At 40.0% G+C, this 8,973-nt stretch overlaps 1 protein-coding gene across 1 annotated transcript; it reads right to left on the bottom strand.

The window, feature by feature from the left end:
* Positions 1–373: 373 nt before the first annotated feature.
* On the bottom strand, positions 374–4,835 carry ces2b (carboxylesterase 2b). The gene is made up of 13 exons (XM_070830235.1): positions 4,674–4,835; positions 3,501–3,693; positions 3,284–3,425; positions 2,907–3,040; positions 2,624–2,777; positions 2,389–2,493; positions 2,166–2,264; positions 1,914–2,057; positions 1,714–1,791; positions 1,482–1,629; positions 1,225–1,374; positions 1,058–1,130; positions 374–962 (listed from the first exon to the last, which is right to left on the bottom strand). The coding sequence occupies exons 1-13, from the start codon at positions 4,747–4,749 to the stop codon at positions 776–778; spliced, it is 1,683 nt and encodes a 560-aa protein (XP_070686336.1). The 5' UTR covers positions 4,750–4,835; the 3' UTR covers positions 374–775.
* Between the last annotated feature and the right edge of the window lie 4,138 nt (positions 4,836–8,973).

Here is an 8,973-nt window from a genome sequence, read left to right as displayed (position 1 = left end):
CAGAGATGGATTTTGATAATGTAATAACATTTTTAGCATGTCAAACAACACTCCTATTATACACAAGCCCCATAACACATAAAACAAAGTACTGTTGTCAGTGTAGACTGTTATCTTAAGTAATCCATGCTCACTACCATACCAGCGGTGAACCTATGAAAATCCTGATTGCAAGTTAGACTGTAGACCTAGATCCAGTAGCCCATGTGAACCCTGCTCCCAATTTAGTCTTTTTTGTATGGTTGTATGAATTGAGAATGAAATTACTGGATAAGTAGACTCTAAAACACAAGTGAATAGTACAACCTTTTACACAACAGTTTTAAAAGATTTTAATTTTAGATTAAAATTGAGATTGAGAATAAATATGTTGGCAAATACAGTAGAGGTATCGCATAAATTGTGCCCTTCTACTACATTTTGAGGCTTTTCGAGTTCATAGAAGTGTTCTCTGAAACCATCTGTCTTGGATTCAAACTGATGTTCAACATATACAGTGGCTATAAAATATATTCAACCCACTTAAGGTTCTAACTCCCTACTGCATCGATACAAACACACTTCTGAATCTTCTTAGGTTACATTTTTAAAGGATATCTTTTCTTAATTTCATACAGTACGTTGTGCTTTGGACAGGCTACAAAATGTGCTACAAAAGTACCTGCATATGTTATCTATTATCAATACATTCATTTAAAATTGTTTGTCATTGTTTGTGATTAAAGATGGAATCCTTAAAAAACATTGATGGAGGGGCAAAGGAGAGGTGACTGCTCTACAGCTCGCTGCGCTCCGTCTTCTCTTTATGCTGCTCCATCTTCTCCGGGAGGGTCTGAGTCAGGAAGACAAACCGGTCCTTCTTCAGGTGCCGGCCAGTTACCTGCTCCTTCATACTGATTGCCAAGTACTCTTCGTCTGCTCCGTACTTTGGCCAGTGGACAAGGCCATCCCCATTTGGCGACCTACGCACACATGCAAGCACGCAGACATAAGTTACAAAAGAGTTTGTCTCTTCTCCATGTGCATAATAACTTTTAATGACAGTTCCAATTCCTACCCTGTGCGAGCAAAGTTGCCCCAGTAGCTCATCATGGTTTTGCTCAACCGTTCCTCATCTTCATGGCATACATCTAAAATATTGATAATCTGGTAAAATGCTTTGCACTGTAGGAAAACCAGATCTCTGGCAGTCTGTTGAAATAGTGGTGTTAATAATGCACTTACCAATTAATTTGACATGGGTAGTTGTGAAACATAATCCTAATACTGTAAAGATTTCATCTCCATGATCACTCCCAACAAAGCTTGGTCTTTTTGCTTGCATCATTATTGGAGCATGCTGGTACTCATACAGGTATACAGGGGCACCTGCATCTGGTGGTCGAGAAATTGGTATGATATATGTTATTTATAAAAGTTTGTGACAGCAAGTAGAAAATCATTCTCTGATAGATTTGCATAATTTTGTGTAAATAAAATACCTCTGTGGACATTAGCAGCCTTAATCGCTGGAATGTTGAACAGTATATCTCCAATCACCTCAGTGAGACCATCTCTATTTTTCACACGATCGTCATCGGATCCAAGATATTCATCGATCATCAAATTTACCATGGTTGCACCTTTGGGCTTGAGAAACAGAGCAACACGTGTGAGAGAAGCGTGAGCATGATGGAACAGTAATACTGTAAAGTCAGGCGGTGTCTGTCTTACATCAGGGTAGAACATGGACAGCATGTTCACTATGTGCTCCCGATCCAATCCCTCTGTCCAGTTTGGAGGGGAAAAGAACTACGGGAAGACGTGCCTCCAATTAACATCTCAGACCCAAACCAAACCATTTTTTCATGGGCTCACCTGGTAAATCGGTAAGCTCCTCAGTCACACAAATTTCAGAAACGATTCACACTTACATCAACAAGTAAAAAGCCCCCTTCATCGTTATTCATGCCAGTCATGAATGGCACGGTGAGCAGTTCATGTTTATGGAACAGCTCATCCACAGTTTTCGTCAGGAAGTGTCCATCAACATTTATGGGAAATCTCAATGTTTGATCCTTGAGAGAATGAAATGTATAAAGGAAATGGTTGAAAAGGTTATATAGGTTTGTTTTCAGCTAATCCCATTAAGTTACTGTATGTCAGTTTTATACACAATATCTCACCTGCACTATAGTCATAATAGTGTCATTATCGAGGTTTCGCATACAATCAGCGATCTTCTCTGTGCTTTCAAGGCTACAGCCAGACACATTTGCTACCACCTGTGGACAGACATGCAAGATCCATCTCAACAATTTAGGAAAACAAAGATGAGCTGTTGAGATGTTCTCAAAATCGTACACTGAAGAAAGTTTACACACAAAAATAAACACACTAGCAATCAACCTGCGTCGTTGGTAGAGGATCATTCATGACAAGTAAATCCATCGCGGCAGTCCCGCTCTCAGCAATGGCATGATGAAACAGGCCGTCAGACAATGGCGAGAGGAGCTGTTGATTCAAGCAACATAAAAGATGAAAAGCTCTGTGGGCAGTGGTTACTTAGCAGAGACACAACTGTGCAACACTTTTAAGGACAGTGAGTTTGTTTACAGTGTTTTATCTGCAGACTGATCCTTACCAGGAGGGATACGCTCACTCCACCAGCAGACTCCCCAAATATGGTAACCAAATCTGGGTTTCCTCCAAAGTTGTGAATGTGCTGCTGGATCCACCTCAGAGCTTGTACCTGGTCCAGCAGGCCAAAATTCCCTGACATGTGCTCATCTGCAGTGCTGGAGAGACACAAACAAGTGACCCAATTTGAATTATTGTTTTCATGTGGCACAGATTAAATAAAAAATAATAGAATTTAATTGTAGCATGTTCATTGTAACTGTGTTCAGTGACTTGAGTCTTTTTACCTGAGGAAGCCCAGAAATCCCAGACGGTACTGGATCAGAACCACAACCACATCCTGGTATGCAGCCAAGGCAGAGCCATCATACGATGAAGCTGACCCCAAGGTAAAACCTCCACCATGGATCCACACCATGACCTGGTAAGGTAATGAAAGATCTTCATCTTTGCCACAAAACATAATGGACATTATTTTGAGTTCATAAGAATCTCGGTCAAACTAGATTACACCAAATAAATACTTTAATCTTTATGACTAAAATATAAACAGGGACTAAAGCCTGAAACGGCCATGGAGCATGGGTAGCTGACGATGCAATGCGGGTGTCAATGTTCAAAATGCAATTATAAATTCTCCAGACAAGCAGCAAAGGGTTCTTACTGGGAGCTTGGCATTGCGAGCTCTGTTTGCAGGAGTGTAAATGTTGAGGTAAAGGCAGTCTTCTGAAATGTCTGGAAGATCTGCCACCACCATACTGATCTTCTCAAGCAGCTCTTGAACAAAATGTATAGACTGAACACACCTGAAAAAGAAAAGGAGACGCGTTTTATCTTCAGTAAGTGTGGTATGCAAGAACTGAAGCACACAAAGGCCTTACATGAGGGGCTGCTTGGTGGCATCCCTCACTCCTTCCCATCTCTCTACAGGCTGAGGGGGAGCCAGTCTGAGAGCAGGGCCTAGAGGAGGCTTGGCAAATGGAACGCCCAGGTAGGCGTGGACCCCAGTCTCCTTCCCCTTCACACTCACATACTCTCCTCTCAGGCTCCCAAGCTCTGTGTGCACTTCAGGTGCTGTCAGGATTATTAGGACTGAGTCAGAACCATAACACAAACATAATTCCTCCAAATATGCAGCATGCAGTTGCTGATTGGTTGGAGCTTATGTTGTAACTTGGTTGGACAAAACAAGCAATTGGAATGCGTCACCTTGGGCACTGGGGCTGTTTCCTTCCAAATAAAGGTTTGCACTGATGGAACTGGAGTCTCATATAATTGATGATTAATCAAGAATAATGATAATGAATATTTGTTAATGAAAGTAATTGTTAGCTACAGCTTTCCAACTAATCTTATCGTGCTCAGTTTGTTTTTAAATCAATCAACATTTTTGACGCAAACCATGCAAGTTAAACTATACACAGTTTAACTTGATCCACCAGTTTGAATGGGAGTGAATGGGTTTTTAACTATAGTAGAAAACTCATTCAAACTGACAGGTTAGGGCAACTCCTTGCTTGAATTTTGACCCACTGAACTGCAATTGATTGATCGACTAGGTATTGATTTAAAAACAGGTTGCTTGTAAAGTTCTCTACAATTAACCTGGTGAGTGTTATCACAACAGAAATGGTAGTTATATCTAAAAAAAAAAAAAAAAAAGACCAAAGTTGTGAAAACAGAAGACGGAAACAGATTTCCCAACTATGGTATTTTCTTATAGATATTACAACATTTATTCATGTTCAGGTTCCTCTTATCCTGCATCAATATGAAGCCAGCAAAAAAAAAAAGATTCGCAAGGATAATAAAAACTCTCAACCTGTTTGTTCACCTTTGGACACAAAGAGCTTCGCCATGACCTAAAGTAGGTTAGAGGTGAGGCGGCACATCAAGTTAACAACGAATTCAGTCATATGAGAGAAAAGTATACCGTGGCCAGGGTGGCTCATTGAGATTTACAGTGCAGTCAGATGTAACGCTGAAATCAGTGCATGCTGAGTGTTGTCGCCAGTGTTACTGTGCAAAGACATGTGCCAAACTCTCCTACTTACCATGCAGGTCTGCAGCAGCACAGAGGAACAGAGCGGACAGTAGAGACAAGAAAGTCTGCTTTGCACAGAGCTTCATGGTGATCGTCGTCTCTGCGTGGATGTCGACACTCCGCTGGGCTCTGCAAAGAAGAAGCGTGACTTTGACGGAGCCTCCTGCGTTTGACTTTGACCGAAGCAGCAGCAGCGCCTATTATATTGCAATAATGATGTGCGGATCGATCCTGAAATATCGATACCTCCGATACCGGATCTTTATGCTCTAAAATCGATTCTCAAATCAAGATATCGATACTTTTGATACTTCACTCATTTGAGGTAATGTATATCCTTAACAGGAATACGGTGAAAAGTAACTAAACTATTGAGATCTTGTCTAAATGACATGCGGTTGGTGGGAACTACTTTTTCTTCCGCTCGGGTAACAACAGTGTCAGTGTTGGATGCTGTGTTATTTACATGTTCAGTGTTTTCATGTTAACATGTCCATGTAACATGAATTAAGGCGCAAGTTTGCATCTTTATAGTGCTTCTTAATAATTAAAGAAGTTGTTTTTATAATGTTTTTATAATTGTACTCATTTTCTTTTTTTTCAGAGAAACACCATTTTCACATATTTTGTATGATTGTGTCCTCCGTTTGGTTTTTCTATTGTATTAACTCGGCTATATTGTAAATGAGGCCGCTACCTCAATATACTTCAGAGTTTAAAATAAAGAAATAAATAAACAAATTACTCTGCCTTATATTCTTAAGGAAGCTATGATTTGAAATACACTTCTTTTTTTAGATTTAAAAGACATATTAGGTGTAGTAGCATAAAATATAGATATCGGTATCGGTATCGGTATCGCCGATACCAGCCTGAATTTTACCCAGTATCGGATTGGAAAGGAAATCAGTGGTATTGAACATCACTAATATGCAAGACATGACATGACTCAGCTAGTTTTACTACACAGCAGCAGGTGAGCAACTGAATGTAGACTATCCGCCCACCCGACAGCCTCCTGCTCCACTGGCCACACTTGCTCTGAGCTTTTCCATTCAGGTAACACATCCATTTTCTCATGAGAGATTCATTTCACAGCACAACAACAGCTCCCACACACCCCCCACCCAGGGGCTCTGCCACAGGCTCGTGGGAGCTGTACTTGCTCAGAGTGCAGGTGAGCACTGCTGAAGCACCTGACCACAGACACCAAGAGACCAAGATCACACATACAAGGAAAATTTAAAAACAGGTTGCTTGTAAAGTTCTCTACAATTAACCTGGTGAGTGTTATCACAACAGAAATGGTAGTTATATCTAAAAAAAAAAAAAAAAAAAAGACCAAAGTTGTGAAAACAGAAGACGGAAACAGATTTCCCAACTATGGTATTTTCTTATAGATATTACAACATTTATTCATGTTCAGGTTCCTCTTATCCTGCATCAATATGAAGCCAGCAAAAAAAAAAAGATTCGCAAGGATAATAAAAACTCTCAACCTGTTTGTTCACCTTTGGACACAAAGAGCTTCGCCATGACCTAAAGTAGGTTAGAGGTGAGGCGGCACATCAAGTTAACAACGGATTCAGTCATATGAGAGAAAAGTATACTGTGGCCAGGGTGGCTCATTGAGATTTACAGTGCAGTCAGATGTAACGCTGAAATCAGTGCACGCTGAGTGTTGTCGCCAGTGTTACTGTGCAAAGACATGTGCCAAACTCTCCTACTTACCATGCAGGTCTGCAGCAGCACAGAGGAACAGAGCGGACAGTAGAGAAAAGAATATGCAATATGCAATACATGACATGACTCAGCTAGTTTTACTACACAGCAGCAGGTGAGCAACTGAATGTAGACTATCCGCCCACCCGACACCCCCCACCCAGGGGCTCTGCCACAGGCTCGTGGGAGCTGTACTTGCTCAGAGTACAGGTGAGCACTGCTGAAGCACCTGACCACAGACACCAAGAGACCAAGATCACACATACAAGGAAAAGTTACATGAGTAACTTAGCAGGCCTATAAATCATCACCTATAGATCTAATGACGACAGGCCGGCCTGTCTACTCACTAACCCACCACTGTCACCGTCAATGCTGTCTCTACAAAGAAGAAGCTTCCATGATAGATTTATGTGTTATTTCAGTACTGATAAGTTTGGGTGCGGGGCTAAGAGGTCCAAGACTTAAGGCTACAGTTTAAAATTGAAAACAGCCAGAGACTTCAGGTATCTTCTAAATTGAAACTAAACTAGGTCTGGTGGCCCTATATATATATATATATATACACATATATATATTAATGGCCAAGTATTTCATGTATCTTTAGTTTCCACTTGGTGTCAACACATTAAATCTGTGGACACTGTGATAGGAGGTGATTCAAATATATTTTGTGTGTATTATGTATATTTAAAGATGTCAGAAAATACATGATAATGCACTGAAAATGTTTAAATGCTTCTGTTTGGTGTTAATGACATAATGACCTGAGTACAGCAAAACACTCTAATATAACTGTGTTGTCCTCTGATATATTAGCAGTTCTACTTTCAAGACAAAGACTATAAGTACTACATGTAATTTCTTCATCATCATTGACTCTTTATGTTCGTACTTGTTATCTTAAAGCAGGTACTGGTACTCTGCTCTACTGTGACTGGTCTCTTGATAAAAGCAGAATCGGCTAAAAACAGACTGTGTTTGTTTTCAAGGTTCACTTGTTGCCAGAAAGTGGTGGAGTGGTAAGACCCCACACTGTTCTGCAGTTAAACTGCCTTACAACCACTAAAATTTCTCACTAACATTTCTCCATCCTTGTCCCAGCTGGGGATTGGACCACTGACCTTCTGCTCTGCACCACATAGACAGAACCAGAGGCCTTCTCCTCTCTTTCTCTCTCTTTTTGCTGTGTGACTCAATAACTGAGGAAATAAATACTGAGAACATATTTACTACATAGCTAATCTTAAATAACAGCCTGAGGCTACTATTTCCCAGCGATATGTCGTTGTTGTAAAATTGCGATGAAAACTTTATGTCACAATATTCTTTAAAAAAAAAATCTTTTTGTTTTTATCAGTAGTTATATAGTATCCTGGCCAATCACGCACAATAAATAATAATTTAAAAAAAAACACTGCTCAAAAGTAAGCGCCCCACTGACGTTTCTTTCCAGCCACCTGTGAGTCGAGGTTATTCTTGGTATTGACAGCCAATCACGTTTCCGTCTGCTACTAAAATTGACTAGGATTTGTGTGCTGTGGCCAATCAGCACTTGTATCGCTACCAAGATTTGCCCAATAGCCACCAAGAATTGACCACTCATCATTGACTGAGAGTGCCCAGGGACATTAACTATTGCTTCACTTCCTACCTACCTTTGGGAAGTCAGTCAGTCTTTTACTGCTGTTGTTATTACAAATAGTTTTGCAAATGTATGTGAATTAATTGTGGCTCAGTAACATTTTAGCTACGTGATTCTCTACAGCTTACCTACTAATGATTTTGATTTTCTTAGCTATTTCATTTTATTTTAGCTCGCCATGCTGTTACATACGTTTATTGTAAATTAATGACTAAATAGCTAAGTTAGAAGTTAGAGGGGCAGATTGCTCCAGTCCATGCGCTCATCCGCTAACCCTTAGTAACTTGAAAAATCCTCTTTGTTGGGACATAAGCTGTGTTTAATGGTATAATACTTGTGATTGTACGTCCCTCACAGTAATACTTTAATTGTGACAGTCAGAGCATAATAGAAAATCAACTTTACAAGGTGAAGTTAAATGGTAGTAATATAATATACACAGCTTCCTCTATAGGTTCTTCTGTTTTCTATATATTTTCATCTTTCAACATGTAAATGTTACCTCGTTTCAGGAGAAGAGCTGGTTTGCAGTATAAACATCATGACGAGTTGGGAACGAGGGGGATTCGATTTGATGCTGTGATAGATTAACGGGGTTTATCCATACTCTTTAAATCACCACTTCGGACATGTTTATTTTAAACTTTGTAGCATGACGTCGTTTGACTGTTTGATGGTGATGATGTAATATAAGTTATAGTGTAATGCCTTAACGCTTTGTCAATGATTTAAATCAGTAACTTAATCTTGGGTTATTAAGGGGGGAAGTCGCCAGCTTTCTTTTGACCATCTGGGTGTCTAGCATTTGCCTACTTTCTCACAATGCTCAATAATCAACGCAAGTTTGGATTTGTACAAATTTTAAAGTGTACTCGGGGGTCTTTTTTTTCTTTTTTGGGACTGACCCTTTAAATCTGCATGCTATTCTGTAATTGACCGGTAC

The sequence above is a fragment of the Pempheris klunzingeri genome, chromosome 5 (assembly GCF_042242105.1).
Source record: "Pempheris klunzingeri isolate RE-2024b chromosome 5, fPemKlu1.hap1, whole genome shotgun sequence".
NCBI classification, from domain to species: Eukaryota; Metazoa; Chordata; class Actinopteri; order Acropomatiformes; family Pempheridae; genus Pempheris; species Pempheris klunzingeri.
This window is presented reverse-complemented; position numbering and strand designations above follow the sequence as displayed.

What these genes read in the sequence shown, in the direction of transcription:
- ces2b (XM_070830235.1), bottom strand. Translation starts at nt 4,749, where the DNA reads ATGAAGCTCTGTGCAAAGCAGACTTTCTTGTCTCTACTGTCCGCTCTG. An exon ending in GGGGCTTTTTACTTGTTGAT is followed by an intron (nt 1,792 to 1,913) that starts GTAAGTGTGAAT and finishes GTCTTCCCGTAG; the next exon opens with TTCTTTTCCCCTCCAAACTG. An exon ending in GGCTGCTAATGTCCACAGAG is followed by an intron (nt 1,375 to 1,481) that starts GTATTTTATTTA and finishes CTCGACCACCAG; the next exon opens with ATGCAGGTGCCCCTGTATAC.